Raw genomic sequence first — 26,602 nt, forward strand, 5'->3', positions numbered from 1 at the left:
CATTTCCTCCTCTCTTCTCTCCTTAAATGATTTAAGCCAATATCATTATGTGCACATGGAAGGGCCTACTTCAGAGAACAATAGTATATTCAAAGGGTAGTGCCATCTTAGTGGCCAATTTGAATTCATTTTAGAAGACATTTTTTTCCATTTCCTTTTGCTAAAATATATAAACTTTCTCTGGACTTGAGGCCTGCTGTCTATGTGGAGAAGAGGGCAGTACAAACCTGCTAGCACATTTCCAAAACTCACTAACTTATGATTGGCAAGTTTCTCTGGCCCTATTTGGTGTTTTTAGCATATGATTAATAGAGAGAACAAGGCTTTCCCTCTAAAGCCCAGAATGTAGCCTGTGAGCAAAGGAAGAGAATGCTCTGTTCTCTGGTTTGACCATTTTTCCACTTGCAATCTCCAGCACTGGCTTGTCCAACCTGAGACCAAAACGTGGGGAGAGATTTTTGTAGCCAAACTGGGTCACCCAGCACCTGCCAGGTGAAGAGTGATACTGATTAGTGAAGAGTAGGCCTAGTGAGCCAATGGCTCTTGAACAAAGGGGCATTCTTCCTGAGGAATGAGGAGGAGTTTGTTCTGCTCTGTAGTCTTGCCCATTACTCATAAAGTTCTGGCATTAGTTAGCTTGGGGAGGACAGCCTCCAAAGGTTTGGGTGTGTATTTACCCAATTACATCTTCATTTTAGGCCCCATCTGCCTCCACAGTAGAGGAAATAGCAGGCTCTAGGGTCAGAGAGGCTCTGGGTTCAAATGTTACCTCTATGCCACAAAGCCCTGGATGCCAGTCACTCTATGGACCTTTATACATGTTCCAAACCCTCTATTATTCTCAGTTTCTCTTATTCTTGCAAAAAATAGAAGCTTTTCTTTCCTTTAAGGCTCTGTAGTATAAATGAATGGGGGGGGGCAGAGGGAAAGATCCAGTCCTTCCTGGGGGGGGGTGGTATTAAACCCATAGTTTCAGTGATCTCTTCCAAAAATATAATTTCAATGAAGTTTGCCCTATGTGTGATTTCTCCCACTCTTCCCATAGACTGCACTATTAGCCTCTTCCACTGTGTCTTATGGAATCCTTATACATTTGGAAGCAAATTCCCCTTTATTCTCAATCATCACCTTCTGTCTCCTCAATTTCCTGCTAATGATAGTATGCATGTGCTTTGACACCATTTCCCATGGGGATTTTGGCTTCCCAATTCATGTCAATTCAGTTTTCTAAGTCCTCACAATTGTCCTCCTGGAATCTAAATATTCTCCTTGCTCTGTAACATCCTTACTTTTTCCTTTCATTCCATCCATTATCAAACATGGAATGGTCTCTCTTTCTCTGAAAAATCCTTTGCTTAACCCCCAAACAAGTCTGATAGGAAGTTTAGACCATACAGCTGCAGCTTCAGTCTACCTGGTCTGGGAGCCCTTGGAAGAAGCCGGTTCTAGTAGAAGATATCAGTGGCCAAGAACTGTATTTAACATTTTCTCCAAAACTAGAATTCAGCTTTCTTAGATAGTGTTTTCATCATTTTCTCACCCACCCAGGCTAGGGATCTGACTCATCCCTGCCCTACCATTATCCTCCTCCTTCCAATTAAGTCTTGTTGACTTTTCCTTTATAATACCTTCCATATCTATCTCTTCCTCTTTTTTCCTCTTTTTACACACACACACACACACACACACACACACACACACACACACACACACACACACACACACACACACACACTCACAGCACTTCCACCTTCCTTTTGCTTGTATCCCTAGACTATTGCAACAGCTACCTAACTGGTTTTTCTGCCTCCAGTCTCCTATCATCAATATCACTATGAGATGAATCTTCCTAAAATTATGTTCTCATGAGGAAACTCATTTAAAATTTTTTAGTTAAAGCTTATTATTATTATATGGTAAACAACCACAAAAGGCAGGTACTTTCTCTGCCTTTCACCTCCTCCCTATCTCCACTATCCTCCATTTCCTGAACCCCTTGACAAAGAGAAACAAATAAATATTACAAATATATATGAATAGATATTCTATATACTCCATGAAAAGATATTTTAGTCTTCCTGCATTGATCATGTTTAAAAAAATATATCAGTCTACATTGAGTTCATCAGCTCTGTGAGGTGATTGGTGGCATGCTCTATTAAAGTTTTGGTCATTGCATTGAAAAATTTCTGTTTTTCAAAGGTGAAACTTTTTTTAAGAAATTCTTTCTTTTACTCACGATGGAGAATGCTATCCACATCCAGATAAAGAACTAATGAAGTTTGAATGAAGATCAAAGCATACCATTTTCACTGTCTTTTTTTTTCTTTTGTTCTGTTTCTTCTTCACAACAAAAACATGAATATTGTGAAAATATGTTTAACATGATTGCACATGGATAACCTATATCTCTTTGGGAAGGGGGAGGGAGAAAAATTTGGAATTCAAAATCTTATAAAAATGAATGTTAAAAACTAATTTTGTATTTGATTTAAAAAATATCATTTACATAAAAAGAAATTCTTTCTTTAAAAAATTTAAAATTTGCTTTTCCTACAAATCCAGGTCACATAGTTTAGTTGGACATTCAAGGTCTTCTGCAGTCTGGTCCTAATGTCCATTTTCTACACTACCCAAGTCAGATTAGTCTGTTCATAATCCTTTAGAAGCATTTAAGAGTGCCTCCTTTATTAGTCTCAGCTAAACCCTTCATTGACCTGAAATGCCCTTTTCTGCCTTCTCTGTATCTATTACATAAAATCAAAGTTAAAGTTGAATTTAGAACTTATCTCGTTTAATACCCTTGTTTTACAGATGTGGAATCAGAGATCTTAGAGAAGTGGTAACTATGACCAAGGTCACCTAAGATAATAAATTAGACTCTTTTCTCTGCTCCCCTTTCCCACTTTTCCACCTCAACAAAACCCAAATTTGAAGCCAGGATTCTTTCCCCTACCTTTATCCTACCTCTCTATCTTAAATTTTATCTTCCATTTAAAACCTTCCAGAATCTCTCCAGAAATAGGATTAATTCCCAAGGTTGTTATGAAAATGAGATATTTGTAAAGTGTTTTATAAACCTTAAAGTTTATATTATTATATTATTATTTTATTAAAGTCTGTCCTACTTAGTTGGCATTCATGTTATCTAATATAGTTAGCATTTATTTACCATTCATGCTATCTATTCAAGTAGAATTCAAGGGTTTTGATGTCAGGAACTATGTTCTTATATATGCATCATTGTACAAGGCATGGAATCTATAACAGTGCAGGTGTTGAATATTTGTTTTCACTAATAAGCACTGATGATAACTTTAATAACAGTTTATACCAAATATTTTCTTGAAATGTCATGTAATTGGGAGGATGGGTCATTAAGTTAGTCCATCAGCATCACAGATCTGCAGCCAATGACCATGGTCCAGAGTTGACTAGAAGGAGAAATCCATGTGGAAATCTTGAAGTGTTTTTAAGGATCCCAAGCTCTTCTCTGGTGCAAAATATGCTTCTTTCCAATGCAAAACGTTCTTTTAGGGATTCTTTGTGGCTGTGAATTATTTCTAAAATTCAGGTGACCCAAAGGACTTTAGAGAAATGGGTGATGAGTGCAAGAAAGCTACAATGTATTAACAAAAATGACTTACGTCATTGTCAAAGATATCAAGGAAAGAGAAGTGGGCCTGTCAAGAAAGATAACCTGAGTTGCTTTATGGGTATCCATGAAATGTTAAAAGACACAGAGTAGGGGTTTTTTAACCTGGAATATGTGAACTTTTTTTAAATAATATTTTGCTAACTACATTTTGATGAAATTCATTTCCTTTCTAATCCCATTTACTTTGTGTTATACATTTTAAAATATATTTTTTAGAAAGGGTCCTTCAGGTGTAACCAAATTGTCAGAGGTCCACAAATCCCTACCTAGAGGTAGATTTCTAGCATGTTAGACTCGGGGAAAGACATAGACAAAAATTACACTGAGAAGGCATGGGTAAGCTGTGATATGTACAGGGAGAAGGGATATTCCTTTACTTGTGAATCTATGGATGTATCAAAATAAAACTTTCTGGAATTCACCAAGAAAATTAACAACATTGTCATTTAGGATTGATAGTGTATATTTAGGTTGATGTTAGGAAGACATGGGTTTGAAATTCATATTTATAGTTGTGGGATCCTGGGTGAGTCACATAAGCTTTCTGGGGCCTCAGTTTCCTGACCTTTAAAACAAGAAGATTGAGCTCCTTGACAGCTAAGGTCCTTTACAGCTTTAAATCTATGATACTCTGATAATTTTATTTTCTTTTATTTGCACCTACTTAGAAATGTGGAAATAACTTTGCTGGATCTGGTTCCAGTTGTGTTTAACTATTGAAAGCTCTAAAGAATGAGGACTCTGTGTATATGTTGGGGGTGGAGAGATTAACAATCTGGGGGTTCCCAACAAAAAACACAAAAAATTAGTTTCTATCAATTGTTTGTCCACTAAAAACCTGGCTTCACTGTACCTCAGAAATGGGACCACTGGCAGCAATGACACTCCCAAGTATAGAAAACAGATTAAAATGTAATTGGGAAATATTTAACAAAATAAATATTCTGCAGAACATAGATAATATTGCATTTTAAAACTAAACTAATAGGTGGCCCTCAGAGATCTTCAAGTATGAATTAGTTGTCCCATTTCTATTTGAGTTTGATAACATTGCTGTACATTGGAGAATTATAATGACCAGTCTTAGAGAAAAGGTGGAATAATGTGCCATATTCTTTCTTTGGAAAAATGGGGCAGGGGTTATCTATGAGTGTAGAATCTTGCACTGACTGTCCTGTGATCTCTCTTTTGGTTAATTTTGTTGAATTCTTTACCTTTAGTACAATGAAATGTCCAATAGGTGGGTGGGGTTACTTGTGAATGAACATTATATAAAAATAAAAGGTTCCAAAGGCGTTTTATTGTAATGAAAAATGAAAGGAGACATAATCATGATACAAATTTGAATATTTATTATGCAACAATTATTCCAAACTATAACAGGGTAATTCTCTTGTAAACTACCATTTTTAGAACAATGAAGTCTTCAAATGGGTTCTTGTATTGTGGTCCATGGAAAACTTTCAAATGAATATTCATCTGACTGAATGTGAGTGACACAAAATTTAATACAACTTCATTTCTTTGAAAATGACTTCTAGTAGTGCCTTTATAATAAATAAATAGAAAATATATCTTTCTTCTTGTGATGTCTATAAGAAATGTTTACATACAAAAATTATACATCTACTTCCGAAAAAGGACCAGCTATTTCGGGCAACATGAAAGAGAGGAGGGTTTTAGAAGAAATTTTTTTCTTTTAAGGAAAAGACCTAATAAGTTGTATACCTTACTATTGGAGATGAAAGGAGGAGGCCCTTTCTGGGAAATTAGGAATAAAATATGAATATTATGAAAAAGATGCCCAGATATCTGGTCTTTATGAGTCGTTTGTGCTAGTTTAAACAAACAAATGCACAATCATCCACTAGTTACTATGTGCTACATACATGCAACTCACTATTTTCCCAATATCTACTCTTGAAAAGACTGACATAAATTTTTTGAAGCTATTTATAATTTCTGGCCACTTTATAGGGATCACATCCCAAGTAATTCACAGTGGGAGACCCTTTTTTAAAAAAAATCTGGAAAATAAAGAAAGTGAAACCATGAAGGAACAATGAACTTTCAATGTTTTTAAATGGTATTTGTTCACCCTTCCTCTTCCCCCTCAAAAAAAATTTCAAAGACACATAAGATTTTACCCTGAGAACTTGATAATTGTTAAGAAATATTCATCCATGCAGATAACTTTCTTACTGGGTGAGCTGAAGCAATGGTTGAGATTTGATTGTATGATCCCCAGTGGTTGACAAATGCTTGGGGAGGTGGCTCACTACTGTAGTCTAGAAGAAACAGTTTATACAGGGGTGTGACCAGCTCTTTTCAAAAGGAGTAGAGTGTAGTTTGGAAGAAGAGGCAAAAAAGTCCAGATATCAGAATTTAGGGGGAAAAAAAGAACATTGAAGGTTCTTGTGCCCACAAATACAGAACTCAGAGATAAGGACAGTTTCAACCACAGCTGAATTTTTCCTTCAACAGGTTCATTCTAAGGTTCTTTATAAAGAAAGAAATTAGGGTGAGAAGTGGGTAGAAGCCCCCAGGCGGAGACAGGTGCATTTAAGACATGGCTTATCAACCCTTTGAAATCCCCAGATATAGAGTCAAATGACTTATAGATATATTTGGTCCCAGAGGAATGCCCTAAAGCAGAAATGTCAAAATCATGGCCCCAGCCTAGAGCATGGAACAAATCAGATTAAAATATAATTGGGAAATGTTTAACAAAATAAATAAAAATATAACACAAGACAGATAAAGTTAATTTGCGATTTCATGAACATGAAGTCTGCTGGCAGAGATCTTTCTATTTGTATTTGACACCACTGCCCCCCCCCAAAAAATCTTTCCTTGCTGAGTCTACATATCAAGAGCCCTTGAAAGCACCAGATGAATTCCTGAACAAAATATGGCATCTGAGGCAGAACAGATAAAAAGGAAGAGGACAAGCCCTCTCAGAAACCGAGAATACTTGTTTAGTATCAGGCTTGAAGGTGGAAGAGTGGTGCTTGATCATTGGCCTTGCCTGGGCAGTGTTTCTATGTCAGAAGGACATTGAAAATCATTTCAAGATTAGAAACCATTTCAAAGTTCCATGAGAACATTCAGCACTAAAGTTTGAGGCAATGAGAGGACAGATCTGGGTTCTAGTCCCAGTTTTGCCACTAACTAGCTGAGTGACCTTGGACAGTGACTTCCCCCCGCTTCTGCACCTCCCTGTTTTAACCATTTGTAAAAGGGGGGATTATATTGGATGATGTTTATAGTCCTTTGTAGCTATAAAATTATACAAAAGCATTCAGTAGTTTCACAGGGTGATTCCCTATTGAATATCCTAGGCCACAAGAAAGCTAAGGCACCATTTTAGGAAACCTAAAGCACCATCTCATGGGGTCAGTAGTGGTGGTGAACTTTAGATTCCTGATATTCAGTGCTCTGGTTATTCTTTATTTCAGATGCTCAGCCTATACCAAGTGACCTTTCCTATGGTACAGAGAGCCAGACTAGAGTTATCCACTAATGATGAGTAAATACTAGGGATAAAAGTTTACCCTCCAAAAAATAATCTTCCTCAGAACATGGGATGAAAACCCCAATTTTAGAGTACAAATGTGGATTGATAGGTATTTGAGGGGCTTTTGGGTGGTCATTAATGCTCCTCCACCCATCTATTAAAAATATCAGAAAACAATCATTATATGCATTTCAGCTACTGCAACTCTACTGACTGGTGCTCTGAAAGTTTTTGCTGAGAAAGATGCTCTTAGTATCAGTATTTTTTTAATATATCCAACACTCTTGGACTGCTTATTAGAGAAAATGATCATCAGGGGTGTATTGCCTTATTCCTATCAGCTTTGAGAATTATTACAAAGCTCTTCTTGCAATTTCCCATTTGGATTAGGGTAAAGCCCAAAATTGACCTTTCAGGTCAGGATGATCCAGAACCTCCTTTCTATGCCACCAAAAACAAACAAAAAAAACCAAAACAACCCTCTTGAGGCACAGATAGGAAGAAGAGAGACGTAAAAATGTACAAGAAGACCACAGTACAACTGCAAGTCTCCCTCAGGAAAGAAAACATATCCAGCATTAATCAGCTTCTAAGGAGCAGCAGTCAACTGGCCTCACCAGGTGGGCAGCACTGAGAGTTTTGGTTCCTAGTGGCCCCCTTGGTCCATTGGTGATAAGACGTGCCTATCACGTGTAGCTCCTGAATAGGCCACATCTCTCAAGGGCTGGAAGAACCAGCTTGTTTCATCCTCAGGAGGGTCAGTAGTAAAAAGTCCACTCAGGTAGTGATAACAGCAGGATCACAAACATTGACAGAAGACTGGTCTCACAGACTCTTCCTCTTCACCACAGGGATGGGTACCACTTCAAAGACTTTGGCTTTGTCTTCAGCAGTGTTCATTGTTACCCATGTTGGCCGGAAGTTGCCCTTGAAACCCACAAAAGCCATTTTTTCTGAAAGGCAATGAATTAGAATTGTGTGAACAGAGGGAATATCACCTTACAATCATATTCCCTTCTCTTTTACACACATACAGATTCTGGGGATGAATTCCTTCTACCTCTTATATAACTGCAATCTTCTATTTGGCCCTAATTTCAAGCCCAGGTCTTTGTGAATTTTGCTGACTTCTTCTCCTTTCTCTTTTTATACTTCTTCAGCCTCTGTTTTTGGGTAGTTGCCCTGATAGCCATATCTAGTTTTTCTATAGGGGAAAAATACATAACTTTGTGACTGCAAGGCTCTTTTGTGCATACTAGAGTCAGTATCTTTCCTTAGGAAGCACAAAATAAATTCTATACCCCAAGACCAACCTGATTATATATCTATGAGTATTTTGCTGATTAACAAATTCAATTTTAAAGAAGTGTTAGCAAATCCAACATACAGCTATGATGTGGCTCTATGATGTGGCTCTTGATTCTCTATAATTGGAAGAATGGGGTAATAGAAAGAGAAATTTAAAATGGGGTAATAGAGAATCCTAGTTCTTACATTTTTACCAACTAGACAACCTGGAGGGCTCTTAGAGGCTTCACCTCTAAAAGACTGTAAAATAGCTAAGTTCACACATTTTTATAAAAATCAAATAAAATTCCTTTGAAACTTTGAAATATTATATAAATGAAACATATTGCATTATTGATCATTTCTTTTATGAGTTCTAAGTTCCCTTACAACTCTACAATTCATAGATTCATGTTCTTTGAAGGTATGCCCAGATATCTTTAGGAAGTAAACTTTCTTTCATGAGCCCTGAAGCAAATAAAAACAGTGAACCTTTTTCTTCTTTGGTCATTTTATCACCTTTCCTTAATCTTTTTAGTTTTACAGGTTTTCTTTGTTAACAAGGGTTATATTTTTTTCAATTCATGACTAAAACTTCTCAAGGGTGGAGATGGCATCTTTGTGTATTCTTTGAAAGTTTTCCTAGTGACTAGGTCATAAAAATAGTTTAAATTCTATAATACTATAATATTTTTGTACTTTCTTAACAATCCAATTATAGAGATAATATAAAAATTATCACTTCCATTTTAAGATGAGAAAGCACAGGTTAAGAGAGTACAAGTTATTTGTACAGTGTTGCATAGATGGGATTCAAATTTAGGATTCTTCCCACTGTACTACCCTGATCCTGACTTCTATTTACTCTATATTGTACTCAATGATAGCTTGATTAACATGATTAAAATGATTAACATGATTAAAAAAAGATGATACTGACATCTCTGGCATGGAATGCCATTTTATTATTAGGTGAAAAATGTTGGACTACTCACTGATCAGTTCAGAAATAAGAAATGGAGGCATGGTAGGTAGAATTCATTTTTTAAGTAACTATTTTCTTTATCATGGGTCTATTTGGTAAGTGAGTAAATAAATCTGTGTTTTTTTAATGGGTCTTCATAAGTTAAAATAAAGTTTGTTTCTCTGTGTGTGTGTGTGTGTGTGTATGTGTTTTGCTAAAAATCTCAATCAAAATCATTACCTTTTAATCTAAGATTGTTTTCTGCTCCCATCTTTTCTAGAACTGTAGTCCATTGGCCTCTGGAAACATATCTTCCCTTTGATGCCACCAGCACTATGGAACTAGAAGGAAAAATTATTTAGTTGAATATATTACTATTTTTTAGTATTTATTATCAGAGTAACAATAAGGTAATTGACATGAGTAGTCATAGAACTGGGAAAGGGAAGGAAGAAGACATGACAAAGATAAGCTTAACATTCTTAGGACCATCTCAATAAATTCAATAAAACTCCCCCACTCATCTGAGTGTAGCCATGAGACTACGCAAAAGACTCCACCAAAATTGGAACTCATCTAGCTCTTATCCTTTTCTGGGCTCTTTCTCAAATTGAACTCAAATTGAACTGAATTGAACTCTCAAACTGAGCTCTTATCATGTAGCACATAGATTGTAAAACTGGTGATACTGTACGCTGTACCTTATGGTCCCAGACCCTTTTTACACAAGGTTCCATGAACACAATGTCACATAATAAGTCAAATTTCTAACCTAATTCAGAATAGAGGAAGAAAGGGAAAGAAAAGGAAGAACAGAAGGAACTGGAAAATTCTTATATAATCTTTTAGACTGTAAAGTGTAACAAGAGCTCTGTAGCTTAGTATCTTTTAACTGACTACTCAGTGAACCTAAGATCTTCTAAGACATCCAATAAATACAATAAAGAACAACACTTCTGAGGCCAGTTATAATTGACCACTTATTTCTCCCATTTAAGGTCATCTTTTGAGCCCACATAGTTTTGGAAGGAATCTAGCCCCAGCTCAGCTACTTATTTCTCTTATAATCTCCCTTAGGAAATAAATGAGTGAAATTTCCACTACCATTTCTCAGGGATACAGTTAGAAATAAATACATGGGAAAGGAGAAGAGCAGTCATCCTATTAGTCTGATGTGGATGGTTCTACATTGCATAGCCCCACCCTTTGGCATTCTTTTTCACTCCATAGCACAAAGGGGTGCTTCTCTTCTGTTCTAAAAGGGAATCCTCCTATTCCTCTGTCAAACTTCTAGTAGTGATCTGCCTTTCATAATTCAATTATTTTCCTACAATCTCACTTCCATTACCATTTTGCATTTCTCATTCTTATCTATCTATCTATCTATCTATCTATCTATTTATTTATTTATTTTTAGCATGCTATCTATGGTTACTTTGACTCTGATTCCTCCTTATACTTCTGTTTTTTACCATTTTTTCTTGACCCCCTTTTCACTGGGTTTTCTACTTCTTTCTATTCTCTAAGTGTGGGTATCTTGCAAAGTTATGTCCTTGGCCCTCTTTTCTTCTCTCCAGGAGCTATATTGTTCTGTAATCATATCTACTTACAGAACTTCACTAATCACTTCCATGAAGAGGGTTCCCAAGATTACCTCTTCACAAGTACCTGATGAACAGTTCCAACTGGATGTCCCATCAACACTTCAAATTCCATGCCTCTAAAACTTAATTCATCTTCTGCTTATAACAGACTTGTTACTACATGTAATTTCTGTAGATGCACAACTTCCAAATTCATTTCAGTATAAAACCTGGGCATCATCTTTGACTTTTCCCTCTTTCTAACTTTATGGATCCAGTAAGCTATAGTCTTGATTTTGTTTAGGTAACATTTTTTATAAAATACCCACTGTTACTGCCCTCATTCAGATCTTCATTACTTTTAATTTGGACTCTTATAGCCACCAGAATGTTTTCCTCATTTACACAATCTCCCTTCAGTAATTCATCCTTCACATTGTTGCTAGGGCTGATAATAGCAATTCTTCACCATGGTTTCCCATCCTCTACACTGGCATTCATATCCCTCCATGGTCTAGTCTAGGCTATCTTTCCAGTCTGGCTTCCCCTCTGCTTTCCTTCCTTCCTTCTACTGTCCAGTGAGATGGACTAATAATTCTTCCCTGATTTTCTTCTGTGCTCTCCCATTTCTATATATTCACACATGTTATATTCTGTCTTTGGAATATTCTCTCTCCTGTCTCCAACTAATAATATCTTCTTTACTCTAAAACCCAGCTCAAGTGGGCTCTGCCATTGTAGAACCTTTCTCTGATTCCCTAGCTAGAGGAGAATCTTCTTTCCTCATTCTTCTATGTCTCTCTGACTGTTTCTATGTATTTTTAAAAATTTTAATGTATATTATTTTGATTTATGTACAAATCTCATTTCTCCCACACGCTCCATTAGACTTCAGGCTCTTTAGAAATGGTGTCCTTTTCCATCTTTGTCTCCTTGGTAACCAGTATGGTACTTAACCCAGAGTAAGCGATATTTAATAATGTTTGATGGATTGAAATAATAATGAAATTATGTGCATGGGTACCTATCATATGATGTTACATATTTATGCAACATGGTACATGATAACAAGACATCTTGGCTCTGAGTCCTCAGGGAAGATAAGACTTTTCAAATGCTTGACATCCCTTTATATGAATGAAGCTGCCTGGTTGCAACAGATGTCTCCCTCCCTTCTCTATGTTTTTCCTTCAATCAGAACTTCATACAATCAGAAAATGAAACTTGTTGAAATGTTACTTTATTCACATCACCCTTGTGCTTAAAACTCAAGATGAGTCTCAATGCCTAAGGATCATCAAATGGGCTGTCATTCAAGACTCTGCTTAATTGGATTTAATATACTTTTTCAAATTTATTTCCCATTTTTCTTTTTTTTCTGCAAGGCAATGGTGTTAAGTGACTTACCCAATATCACACAGCTAGGTAATAATATAGTGCCTGAGACTCAGATATGAACTCCAGAGGCAGTGCTTTATCCATTGCACCAACTAGCTATCTCCCATTTTTCCTTTATAGAAACTTCTTGGTTCACCAGAGTATTCTTATATTTTTTGGTACATCAGATTATTCTTACATATTTGTCTCTAAGCCTTTGCTCATGCCATTTTACTGCCTAGAATCCCTTATAATCATTTCTCTCCCCCTCCCCCTCTGCTCATCTTAATGATACTTATCTTTCAAGGCTCAACTCCTTTGTGAAACCTTCCCAGATCATCTCAGACCTCAGCAATTTCATCAGTCTTTGAGCTCCTATTTTCTGTGTCACTCAAATATTTTCTTGTATCTGGGATTTATGTGTATTTGTCATCAAACAGATTGTAAGCTTTTGGCTCAAGAGGAATCTTAAGCATCTTTGTATCCCTCAGAATTGCCAGTACTGTGCTGTGAATGTGGTAAGTGCTCAGTTATTATTTGATGATCAGATTATTGTTGAGGTGATTAAAGTTTCTATTCAAAATTTTCAGAGAATGAGCAGCCCAGATTGGTAGGTAAATGAAGCGAAATTCAACACTCACTTCATCTAGTTGGTCCCAGACAACATTTTACATCCTGTCCAGCCATCCACCAGGAAACTAGAAGTTATCCATGCAAGCATCTTGCTTTCTGTCCTATACTACCTTGCCCTTCCCCTGACAGTCTCCCAGTTCTAAACCAATGCTTTCATTGCAATGGAAAGGGTATGACAATTGACTGCTTTCTGACTCCACTTGTCCCTGAACCTGGAACTCCACAAATTGGAACTCTTTTCCCCAGCCATCACTCCCCCAATCTGTTATTTCTTCTACTGAACATATCAAAATGGTTGAAACATCTCAAAGTCAGGAAGATCTGGGTTCAAGTTCTACCTTTGATACACACTGACAAGTCACTTCATTCCCTAGATAACTCCCTAAGTTGCAGAAAAGGTACCAACTGCTTTGGTAGGAGGGTCTTCATGTCTTTCTGAAGTCATAGATTCAGTTACTATCCTATCACCGTTTTCTTACCAGAATGGAAGATTCATGATTATTCTAACAATAGACAGGTCAAATTCAGTTCTCTCCTAAGGCCTCACTAAGATGGAACAATGACTTTCCTCTTCTGCAAAGAGGAGAAAACTATATCATCGTTCCTTCTCTGTAAAATTCTTAGTTGCTTTCATGGTTTCTTTTGGGATCACAGAATTAGAAAGGGACTTAGAGATCATTATTATTAACAGTTGGGGAAACTGAAACCCAGAGAGGTTAATTGAGTGATCCCAAGTTCAAATAGAACTGGCTTTTGAAACCAAGCCTTCCAGTGTTTTTTCCTATGCATCATGGTGCTGAATATGAGTCAAGTAAAGCATGGGCTCTGGATCAAGATACAGAGATAAAGCACAATAGTCCCAAATGGTTATTTATACATTTCCTAAGACTAGTGGATTGCAGTTCATCTGTCTCTTAGCTAGTTTTCATTTATTAATTTTGTGCCTTCCTTTGGACAAATCTTAAACTCTCAGAGTCTCAATTTACTCATCCCTTAAATAAGGTAAATAACTTTTGTATTCTTTGCCACATAGGACAGAGGATAAATTGAGATAATTTATGAAAAGTTCTTTGTAACTCATAAATTGCCAAATAAATGCTAGAAATTGCAACTAACAACTATTGTTTCTACAACTACAGTTACAATTGCTACTATTGTCTTCCAAGTTGATGTTAATGAAACTCATAGTTAAATCTCTCCCTTAAGGGGAAAGAGAACAAAGGAGGGCATTGGTCAGGAAAATTTCCAAAGCTTAAAAAGGATTTTTGGGCAAATTTCTCAGAAGGGCTGAAATAAACAATAAAAATATTTCAGTTGGTCCCATTTCTGGCTAGATTAAAGTTATCCTAAGGATAACATCTCTGTTCTTTGTAAAGAATATCTATTTCTATGCTTGTGTAATTTGTTTTGTTTTGTTAATTTTCACAGAAAAATCCTTTGGAAAAATGTCATTCTTCTCCTGATTCAGACAAGGGCGAACCCTTGTTCACCCATACCTAGGCCAAGAGGATTGGGGAGAAATATCCTAGACTCTCCAAGCTGGCTATGGTAGTGTTAGTGGCTATCTTGGTTGCTGGGAAGGAAGATAGGTAACTGGGTCTGTAAAGAAATGATAACTGTGGAGAGGAATAGTTAAAGGGTCAGTTGTGATTATTGATCTCTCTGCCATTGTGTTCTAATAAAGTGTACTATTGAGTGTATACTTTAAGGAGAGGTAGATGTTAGACTTCCCTACATACATGTTATATTAACACATGTTGAACATTTGCTGAGGGGAACAATTTAGGTTCTATATCTCATGATCTGTCTCTGAATTGCAGAGAATTAGAGCCAAGTATTCATTGGGCTGTATGATCTGTGAAATCCCTTTCAAGTCAGAGAATATGGAATTACTACCATTTTGAATATGAGGAAACTGAGGCACTAGAGGCTAAAAGTGAGTAACAAATACCTTGGCACATATGCAAAATTTCCCCTGATTGCTCAATAGTAACTTTGGATTTTAGTTGTTATTACTGAGAGAGAGATTTCCTCATACATTTCACTTTTTTTTAAAGAAAAGGAGAAAAAAATGCTTATTTTTTTTCCTTCTTGTCTAAGTCTTTCCCATGAGTGAAGCTTCTAAAACAAACAATAACTGCTATGTACTCCGAATGGGGATTTTCTGAAATTTGCATAGTCAACTCGGTTGCTTTTAGGACCAAAGGTCTGGACCCTGTCTAGGGAAACAACAATGCTCTTTTCTCTCTCTCCTCTCTTTCCATCCCCATTCCCCTACATCCAACCACTAAAGTGAATACTCCCTCTTCCTGACAGGCCCTCATTGCCTGACATTTGCCTGTCCCATAAAGATGGCATATCTTCATCTCTCTGCATCCACTTCAATATCTAGTGGGCAGGAAGAAGGCAGAGGACCTGGGAAGGTGCCAGAGCAAGGATAAAGAGACAGGAGGAGTGTTGCCCTGGAGGTGGGTGGTGGTGGAGGGGGGATGTGGGGGACTGCAGGGGGTGAAGGACTGTCTCATGGTTTCCCTGATCTGAATGATTTGGCAAAGGGAACAAAGAGATGGGAATGGCAAGTTGGAAAATGATATGGCTGTGTGGTCCAAACACCCAACTTGCCAGCACTGAATCTCAGATGAGATGATGGGATAGAACAGTTTCTCATTTTTGAGACTGTTGGCCTCACAAGCCTTTCTTTTTAGAAGAGTGGGCCTACCCCTCTCCCTTCTGTGGCGAGGAGTTGTGGCCTCCCCTCACCTGAAGCCTCATGATTGAAGAAGATGATTATGATAGCTCACATTTTTGTAGTGCCTACTATGTAATCTCAATTGATCTTCATAACAACTCTGGGAGATAGGTGCTATTATTAACATCATTTTATAGATGAGGAAACTGAGGCAGACAAAGGTTTAAAATGTGGCTTGCCCAAAGTCACACAGTTATAAAATATTAGGCCAGAACGATTCTAGATCTAGCATTATTTACTCATTGAGTCTTCAAGCTAATGCCGATGTTATGAACTAAGCATTTGGATAGATTTTGACCCTATAGTCATTTATTCCAATAATCTTTCGGATCAGTGTTTCATTCTCAAATTAAGAATCACAGTTAGAGAATAATTTACTAAAACTGAGCGTATCCCATGAAGTGAAATAAGACATAGGAAATATTTTGATTTATTTGAGTGAGGGCTTTCTAAAGCACAAGTTTAATCAAGTTCCTCTGGTGCTATAGTAACCCCCCACTGACCTCAGTTTATAAGACAAACTCATTTGTTTGGCATTTTAAACCCTTCATAATTTTACCAGAATGAGTCTATACTACCTTCCTCCCCATCTCACCTCAGTTTTATTGACCAACTTAATCTTCTTTGTAAATGGAATTCTGTAGCCTGTCCGTCCATTCTTCCCTGAGGCCTTTTCACCCTGGATTACTCCTCTACCACCCTGATTCCATTTTTCCATTGGCAAGTTTCTTTCAAGGTCCCCATTTTAGGAAGGGACCTAAGCATTGCAATTTCTAACTTTCTGGCCACTTTGATGTCCTAGCTACTGGAAGAAGCTGAAATTTTCCTCAGAACCTGGGGGCCTCCTCTCTCTAGAACATGTTATCTAACCCTGGAATGTCCCTGGCATTCAGGTGCCCTTCTCTCATTGCTGAGTTCCTCCTGGGGCCTCCATTTTGAGGAGAAAAGCCAAACTTTATTTCCCTCCTGGATCTGTTTCTGATTTTGACATTGTGCTGTTGCATGGTACTTTTGCCAATTCATTGTGTGTGTGTGTGTGTGTGTGTGTGTGTGTGTGTGTGTGTGTGTGTGTAGAAAGAAAGATCTTTGGGGGGCAAGACTGTTTAATTTCACCAAGTACCTACCACAGAATCTGGCATATAGTAGGAACTTAAGTTGATTGGCTAATTCTCATTCTTAGCAAGTGACCTATTTTGTCACAGGCTAACCTATGTTTAGAGTTTCTGAAGTCAACCTATGGTTTAAAATTAAGGCAATTGTTCAGGGCACAAACTAGTATCCAAACTAGGCTATAGCAGACTCCTAAATAAATATCCCAAGTTATGACTGTGGTGAATAGTTTGATGATAAAAGAGTAGAAAGCCATATTCTAGAACAATGGGTAGGGCTTCATAATATTAAGAACAATTCATAAGGTAGATGAAGTTCATGGAATAGGCCACACTTACTTGTCAGGAAGAGCATCCACATAATTGTGAATCTGTGCTGGAATTCCTTGCAGAATGGTGTTCCTGAAGTGAACACGACCCAAAATTTTCCCTTTGTTCCCATCAATTATGACCATTTGGATACCATCTTCAGAGAGAGAAAACTTTTTACCATTAACCTGCAGACCAAAGACAACAAAAGCATGTTGAGTTGAAGGGTTGTGATAATTTAAGCCTATTTGTTCACCTTTAGGAGATTGCTCCCACTTGGATTCATGTTGAGATATGTCCAGATTGTATGAAATCTTACACAGAAATTTACTCTTTTACTGTCTTCATGCTTCCCTGAATATGTCTAATCTTGTCTAATCTAGCAAGCTAAGCAAGGATGTCCTGGTAATTAATTTGAGGGGAGCCTGCCTGGGAACACTGGGTACCATAATTAAGGCTTGGATTAGATGCCTATGAGGTTACTTTCAGCTCTGAAATTCTGTGACTATTTTAATCTACCTCTGATAACAGATTTGTTACCATTTAAAAGCCCCTTCTCTCATGCAGTTTCCACTGTTCACCTAGTTTATATTTAATGTTCTGCAGACTAATGAACTGACAGATAAACTGATTTTTTACAACTGAATAAAAAAGAGTAATCTTTTGTAGTTTATTAAATGTGTTTTTTGGTCAACTAAAAGAATAGGACAATAGATATAACATGTGCTTCATCTTCTGATTTTTACTAAGTCTCTATATTTTAAAATTTTTTCATTCCATGGAGTTTGGAGATGATTAGTACTGATTATGATGATATTGACAAAGAAATATCTTATTTTTTATCATTGCTTTGCTCAGGAGACTATGGACAATAATTTTCTCTATGAAAATATCCCAGTTTAGTATATTTTATTTAATGAATTCTCAAGAATATTTCAGAGTTTGTACTTGTCATAGAGATTTGTCACCTGGTAATATATAAACAAGAACACATTTATTGTTATGATTATGATGGCTTGTGGTTTCATTATTGTACACAACTCATGAGAGCTGAATTTGGAGAGAAATATTTTCAACTTGGTTCTGCCACTTACTGTCTGTGTGACTTGGAAAAATAACAATCTTCCTGAGCTTTAGTTTTCTCATCTATAAAATAAGCATCTTGGCCTGGATATCCTTTAATATCCCTGTCAACTTCAAATTATGATCTTTGGATCAATCCTGGTTATGTGGAGTTAAAAGAGTTACTTACTTCAATGTAGGCAAAGTCATTCAGAAGATGAAAGAATCTGCTTTTAGAGGTTTCTATCTTTACTTCCAGAAAGTGGTCATTCGTTTTCTAGAAAAAAAAATCCCAACACAAAATAGAATTATATGTAGCTGTTAGGTTGTGGTTGACATGATTTTAGGTGTGGTAGGTACCAGACTCTGAAATTCCAAGTTTTGTTAGACTTATCAGTGGCTGAGACAGGACTTTTTAGGGTTAAGCAGGTTGAGGGGGATGTTTTTACTAGCAAACACATAGTAGCTAACATGATTTACAACTAACTGGAAGAAGAGAGAACACACTGAAAAATCTCAATTATTCCTTACCAGCTGAGCACCAAGAAGTTTCTTTGGCATGGGTACATCCACAACAGCTTTCTCAGCATACTTTGGGTAAGCTCTGACTTCACAATCACTGATGACAGAGTTCTTTGGTATTAATGCTTTAATCTTGATCCTCTCACAGCCTCTCACAGAGCAAAAGGCAAACTTCTCTCTCTCATTCTGGGCTTTTAGTTTCAGGAAAAGCAGCCTAAAGAAAGCAAGTAGAATTGGTACATTTTACATTTATTTTGAGATACTAGGAAGAACAGATTTTAGCTACAGATGGATAAGCCCAGTTTGGACTGAATTCATATAAACAATTCAACAAAAATTGATGAACTTCCAAAGTTTCATCATTTCCTTTGTTCCCTGAAATTCTCATGGATAGCAGAATCTAGTAAAGCCCTGAAAGTAAAGGGAACTCAATTATCCATAGTTTGTCTATGATAGTTTCCCAATTCCAGGATAGTTTAATGATGAATTCTCAAGGAGTTTTTAGGGTTTGCTATATAGGAATTTGCCATCTGTAAGTATAGGAATAATATCAAGTTTACTGTTATGATTATGATGTCTAGATTTAAAATTCAATTTATCTAAACTGAACCAACTGAAGATGATGGGTTATCCCTAGCTGAATTTCATCACATAATCTTTCCTATGAAAAGTAGTATGACCTAGTTAATTGAGAGTCAGGAATTGCCTTGGGGCAAGAAAACTTTTGTTCAAGCTCCTTTTTTTGAAAACATGTTGACAACCTGTTCAAGTCACTTCCTGGAGGTATCTCCTGAAGATTGTAAATAACCATAAAAGTTATAAGATCATGATCTATATTAGCAGAGGAAGTAAAAAAATAAAATCCTTGCTACATTATACTTAGAAGGTATGCTCAGAAATATAGTAATGAACCATGACAGAAAAACTGTTTTGGAGAGCCTAGGAAAAGGTTTTAGTCTTTAGATGAGTGAAGGGTTGTTTTCAACTTGTTCTGCCTGAGCTCACAGTACAGAATTAGGAGCAATAAGAGGTTAGGAAGGGATAGATCTTATTCGATGTAAAGAATAACTTTTAGAGATATCAATAAATAGAATGAATATAGAATGAATTGCCTTGGAAGGTAGCACTGTCCTCCCTACTGAGGCCTTTTGTTCCTCCCTAGATCTGTAATTTCCTTGGTGTAGGGAACTCCAGGTGAGGAAACTGTCTCTACCAGTGCAGATCAGAATAATTCATCTGTAACTGAGAGAGAGAGAGAGAGAGAGAGAGAGAGAGAGAGAGAGAGAGAGAGAGAGAGAGAGAGAGAGAGCACCTTGGGGCTCTAAGAACTAAATATTTTCACACAAATGACTACCTGTCATGGATATTGTAGAGAAGATTTTTATTCAGGTGGCAACCGGACTAGATGAACTTTGAGATCTTAGATTTCAAGCTGGAAGGGGTAATCTAGTTCAAAATTTTCACTGACAGAAAAAAAAAGATAAGACCTAGAAAGAATCTGAAGTGATTGACCCAAAGTCACATAGATACTAAGCAGGTATGTACTGGTAAATGTTTAACAGTTAGCTTTCCAAAAACTGTGACATATTTTAGCTTAATATGCACTATTTTTTCTATCATATTTTGAGCCAAGACAATCAACAAAACAATAAATCAAGTCTTGATTTATCACATTTGAGATCTGCAAAGTATAATTATTCGTATTGAAAATTTAACAATTTATTCTCTTAAGCCAGTAAAAATTGGTTCCAGCATATTCCTGAGGAACATACCCTGAGCCCCTTTTAAGTTTCTGTGATTCTGCAGTAACATTACTTCAGTAATTTGAATGAATAAGAAATGTATTTCCTGGAGGTCTTCAAATACAATTATACTTCTGGTATTCTGTCCTATTCCCTAATTACCTGTTAACATTGAGACTGAATATTTTACTGAATGAGCTGACATCAAGGCAGGAAATAAAGGAAAGATGTTATTAAGGAAAGTGTAGACCCATGGGGCAGTCAACCCTAACATTTTCTTGCTCTATTATTCACTCTCAGTTGGAGCCAAATGACATCAGAGGTTTTTTAAAAATGATGTTGGAGAAGTTCATGCAGGATTCAACAGTCCTAAAAGTGTATAATATAGTTGGAATGGTATGTAGAAGTGGTAGCATCTCATGTTGCTAATCCAGTTAATTAATGTTCCTACAACTTAAAACAGGTAGGGCTGATTTTCCTTAGTTTTCACTCCATGAAACCTTCTAATAACTCCTTCAGTCCAAGTCACTTGGCACAATTGGGCGGTATTTGGAAAAAAATGACAATGCTTTGATTTTTCTAGTGCAGCTACTTGCTCTAACATAAAAGAATCATCCTGATCTCAAGTCATGGAAACTAGTGATTTTCTTTAAAAAAAAATAATACAAAAGAACAGAAGGTACCAGGTTTGAGTAGCCAAAAATTCAGTTACTGAATGACCCATACATGACTCCAAGGAATCACAAACATGATTAAATTTACCAGCAAGGTTTCCTCTCTCCTTACATAGGAAAGGGCAGTAATAAAAGGATGTTTGTGTTTTCTAAAAAAAAGGATCAAAGAGTCCCAATTCAAACTTCACTTTTTAACCAGAGACCTTGAGTGTTCCTAAATGTTCCAATATGATTAAGTAGATACATGCCACTAGAGGAAGAATCAAAAAATGCAAGTGATAAGGAGTACTTCCCAATATTCTTGGGGATGGAGAAGTAAGGTTCAAGTTGGGAGGAGAAAAAGCAAAAACTGAAAATCTAGGTTGGGTTCATACCAGTATACATAAAGCAATTTGGTGTCATTCATTTTAATTCAACTCCTTAAGCATTATAAAGATGCTTACTGTTTACCCAGTGTTTTGCTAGGTGCTGAGATATGAAGAATGAACCAATCCCTGCCCTCAGGGAGGTTACTTTCTACTAGCTGAGCAGAAGTATCAAGTTCTCAGGCAGAGATTCAGAGTCAGAGGAATTGATATAAAACTTAGAAGTCAAAATATGACACATGTCAGGGAGAGGATTGTTTGTATGACAATATGATTCCTCTAAGTTTCCATATTTTTGTTGTGGTTGCTGATTTTTCTTACTGAGATATTAGTGAGGTTATGAATGGGTTACACCAAACTTCCTTCTGACTCAGCTATCCCTATATCTAGCCATGTGCACACACATTATAACCTACATACATTATCATCCACTACATCAGCCTAGTCTTTTGTCCTGAGGTATACCAGCAAGACTAAACAATATTCAGAAGTGAGGTAGACAGGACTAATTATTACATAGGAATATGAGGAGGAAAAGGTCATGGGATCACATAGTTCTAAAGTCAGAAGGAACCTCAGAGACTTTCAGTTTACAGCTGACAAAACTGAGATCTAGAGAAGTTAACTGACTAGAACAAGGTCTTTTTTTTTTGGTTCTTTATCCTCAAAGAAGACCCTGACATCAGGGAGGTGATGCCATGACAAGCACATAAATTAGATTTGAGTGAGGAGGGTAGGGGGCTGGGCTAAGTCACTAGTCTCACTTTCTCCTCTGGAATCATTTGAGGCCAGTGATCAGATATAAATCAGGATGACTGGAGATGGTCCTGGATGCAAGGCAATCAGGGTTGCCCAAGGCCTCACAGCTAGTTAATGTCAAGTGTCTGAGCCTAGATTTGAACTCCTGTCCCCTCCTAACTCTTAAGGTTAATGGAGACAGGATTTGAACCTGACTCCAAAATTATTGTTTGTTGAGTAGTTTCAATCATGTCCAACTCTTCATGCCTCCATTTGGGGTTTTCTTAGCAAAGATACTGGAGTGATTGGCCATTTCCTTCTCCAGTCAAAGAAACTAAAGCAAACAGGGTTAAGTGACTTGGTCAGAGTCACCTGGCTAATATGAGCCTGAGACCGGATTGGAATTTAGGACTTCATTACTCCAGACCTGGTGATCTATGCACAACATCACCTAGCTGTCCCGACTCCCACTCCAATTAATGGTGAAGAAAAAGAATATAAGACTATGAGAAAGGGGAGGAGGAATATGAGGAGGAGAGAGGATAGGAGGGGGAGGAGAGAAAAATGAACACAAAATTTTCCAATCTTTTAAAAGTAGGTAGTACTCAGTCATGATTATCACCATTACTTTTGAGGAGGAATTCTACAGTAGGACTGAAGTCAATCAGGTGACTTCCTCCTTCCCCAGGAGGAAGGGGGTATCTGACAGTCTAAGGAGGGGCACCTCAGACCTGGTTGGAAGCAGGACTGGTCAGAGCTTCTGTGTGGATCAATAATGGGATCAAGTCACTAACAGCTATTGAATTTCCAATCTGGGTGAGATGAAGACCAAGTCTCAAAAAAAGAGGGAGCATAGTATTCCTCCTTCTGTTCCCTCATAGCACCAAAGAAACTGATTATTATCTGACTTATCAGGTTATCTTGGATCTCAAGTAGCAGAAAGTATAATTTTGCTTTTAATACTCATGGGGAGTTGATTGGCATTCTGTAGAGATCTTGATCAAGGGACAAGACACTTTCCTTTAGAACTCTCTTATGCATCATCTGACTAGGTCATAAAGAGATGAATATTACAACAACAGTGATGATGATGACATCTCTATCTTACTCTCCCCTCTCCTCTCTTTGTTCTATCTCACATATTCACACATACGCATTCCTTTTCTCCCTTCCTCTCTCTCTTTCTCTCCCCCTTTCCCTTGCTCAATGTGGAATGAATAGTTTCCTGATGTGAATGTATAAATGAGGTAACAGTACGCTTACATAGTTTATGTCAGATTTTTAGCTTGATCAAACTAACAATTAAAATTTAATTCTAGCTATTTAATCTTTAATTTCTCTTTTTATCAGAGCTAAATCTATTAAACATATCTTTATCTTAATAAGTTTTAGAAGTCACATGAGGCTCAGAGAGGTTGAATAACTTGTCTATGGTAGCCTAGTAAAGGAGGCAGGATTTGAACCCAAGTTTTCCTGTTTCCAAGGCTAGTATTATACCCACCACTGCCTTAGATTTTTCAACATTTAGTCTACAAAAGGCACTTTATGCTTTTGCTCACATCTGTGAATTTCCACTGATTTCAAGAATTAAATAGAAATCAAGACCACAAGAAAAACTTTTTTTTGTATTTCAAAGGATTTAAAATAGATAGTAGCAGCATCATTTTGTCTTCCTTACCACTATAAAAGTTACAGCCCCTAAACTTCATTCCAATTAACCATTTCCCCAGAATCAAACTTTCTGTTTAGTTTTTTTTAACTTTTGAGGCTCAGTGGGCAAAATGGAAGACTCATCACTGACAGTCAGAAAATGAAAGGTTGGTTTAGATAACTATTTGTAATTGAGTTTTATGGTTCCAAGGAACCCAAGGAATTATAGTTTACACTGTCATACATGCAATTTGAGAGGGTCTGTATTTTTTTACCCTGTGTCTTCATCCCAGTAATAGTGATTCCTGCCAGGATAGCTCTGTTCCACTTTTTCCATCTGCATGGTCCTCACAAAGGTACCTGTCTTAGAGGTTCGCTTCAAGAGACGATTATGGACATCTGAGAGAAGGGAAAAAGTTGTACCTCTGGGATAGCAAAATCCAACCCGGATCCAGTCACCCCTAAAGAAGGAAGAAGGGTTCCAATGAGAATCATGTCATTGAACTTTCTGGATGTCTTAAAATATTCTAACTGCAGAGTTAATAATATATAAGGTGACCCAAAAGACTTAGTGAAGATTTAAGCTACTAAAGCTCAAGTAGTTGTTCAGTCATCTCAGTCATATCCAACTCTTTGTGACCCCATTTGGAATTTTCTTGGCAAAGATATTGGAGTGGTTTGCAATTTCCTTCTCCAGCTCATTTTACCAATGAGGAAACTGAGGCAAGCAGGATTCAGTGACTTGCCCAGGGTCATACATCTTGTATGTGTCTGAGGTCAGATTTGAACTCAGGTCTTTCCGACTCCATAGCTCAAGCTATGAAAGCTTAAAATCTCACTAAGACTTTTGTTTAAACTTGCTAATGGTTCAAAAAGGTAGCAAAGATATAAGTTTCAATCAGCTTTGCCAGCTACTTGGTATCTCAGGCAAAGTAATACATGTGGTAGTGTCTGGACATAATTATAAGCCAAGACAAGTAATTTACTAGGAATTGTCTTGAATGATTTAAAAAATATAATTTTTCACTTGGTAATGACTCCATCTTAGATAAATCACAAGTGGGCATATTGGACACAAATAGCCAAAATGCAAGGAGAGGCATAAGAGATAAAAAGGACAAAAGACTTGAAAATGGAGATAGCAAGGGATGGGGTAACAGATGAGCATTCCAAGGGTTGTTCCAGAATTTATAAAATATCAAAAGACTTAGAGGAAGGCCTTCAGTACAATGGGTAAATCTTCATGGGAGATTTATGGAAGGATACAGATAAGTATGGCAGAGAACAAGAAAATTGGTTGTAATTTGCACTGATGGAAGAAATGCTGAAACCCATGAAATCCCAGATTCATCATATAAAGTGAGTTGTGGGAGAATCTTTTATCATCTGAGCAAGGTGAGTGATCAACTTTCATGGAATAGCTCATGGGGGAGATAAGACCAAACAAGGATACATAAGGAGATTCTGTCCTAAGTGAAAATTGGGAAGATTGTCACAGTCATTAACTTAAGGTCCATTACCTAATTAAATTCAAAGGAGTAAAATTAACTTACTTATTGAAGTTGATGAGCCAGATGGTTAATTCTGCAGGTGCTGTCTGATTCCAGTGGATGGTATAGCCCTTCTTCAGGGTGATGACTGGTTGGTACTGCTGATAATGAGTGCTCTTTGTTAATGCCCCTTCAAGGTGGAGAGGATGGTCATGGTTGTCATTTTTGATTATTTTCATTCCCAGATTATTGGTTTTATAGGCTTGGATGTAGATCTTTTTTTTTAACAAACAAAAAAATCAAAAACAAAAGAGAAATTATTAGGATAACTCTAAAAGCTTCTGGTTATCAACTATGTATATTCTTTGCTTTCAACCAAGTTTTCTCTTAGAAACTGAACTACTTAAGATATTAAGCAAAAGGTCAAATCTGAGGCATCTACTATTTTGAAAGTAACCAAAGCTTTCTCTGGTTTACATAATGGCTGTGATATATCATCCATCTTCAGCATTGTGTATATCCTGGATAACAGAGTACTCAGATTTGGAGCCATCAGTGACGCCAGGAGGAGTCTGTTTAACATTCAATCTATATGTTTTGAAAAAGGGAGTCAGGCTCCTTTTAAAATTCCATCTGCCTTTGCCTGAGAGTGGGTTCACCTGAATTCTTCAAACTAATCCCTTTTTAGGTCATTAACATCCAAACGGCATGACTGGGCACTCTATGAAGTTGTTTTCAAGAGAAATAACAGAGTAAAGCTCAGTTATTAGACCCCAAGAAAGGATTTAAGAGAAAACTAAAAAATATGGAGGGCAAGAAACAACTCATTACAGAGGGGCTGTGCCTGCCTAGTAGATAAGACCATGTGTACCATAAGATGTATATGACATTCTATATCAAAATTATTATTCCATAGAGAATTGAATTCCATTACTGACATCCATTAGTGAATGGAATCACAGCTGGTACCTCATAGAAGATTCTGTGTCTTTGAGCTACAGGTTCGATGTGATAACCAAAGATAAGGAGGAAAGATAGGAGCTTCTAGCTAGTATCTAAAGTGATCAGTATATGACATAGTATATAAAAATACTCAGTAAGGATGGAATGAGATAATGATTATAATATGCTTAGTACAGTGCTTAGTAGGCATTTAAATGTTTACTCCTCTTC

At 37.0% G+C, this 26,602-nt stretch overlaps 1 protein-coding gene across 3 annotated transcripts in view; it reads right to left on the reverse strand.

The window, feature by feature from the left end:
* Positions 1–4,993: 4,993 nt before the first annotated feature.
* Positions 4,994–26,602, reverse strand: part of CEMIP (cell migration inducing hyaluronidase 1) — a 230,394-nt gene continuing 208,785 nt past the window's right edge. For all 3 annotated transcript variants that reach the window (XM_074234002.1, XM_074234001.1, XM_074234000.1), the window contains 7 exons: positions 25,493–25,704; positions 24,215–24,400; positions 18,780–18,984; positions 18,439–18,525; positions 17,217–17,374; positions 9,667–9,767; positions 4,994–8,128 (listed from right to left, as the gene is read on the reverse strand). In XM_074234002.1, the coding sequence (XP_074090103.1) occupies positions 8,001–8,128; positions 9,667–9,767; positions 17,217–17,374; positions 18,439–18,525; positions 18,780–18,984; positions 24,215–24,400; positions 25,493–25,704 (1,077 nt within the window). In that variant the 3' untranslated portion in view covers positions 4,994–8,000. The remainder of the gene's footprint in view (positions 8,129–9,666; positions 9,768–17,216; positions 17,375–18,438; positions 18,526–18,779; positions 18,985–24,214; positions 24,401–25,492; positions 25,705–26,602) is intronic.

The sequence above is a fragment of the Macrotis lagotis genome, chromosome 4 (genome assembly GCF_037893015.1).
Source record: "Macrotis lagotis isolate mMagLag1 chromosome 4, bilby.v1.9.chrom.fasta, whole genome shotgun sequence".
Lineage (NCBI taxonomy): Eukaryota > Metazoa > Chordata > Mammalia > Peramelemorphia > Peramelidae > Macrotis > Macrotis lagotis.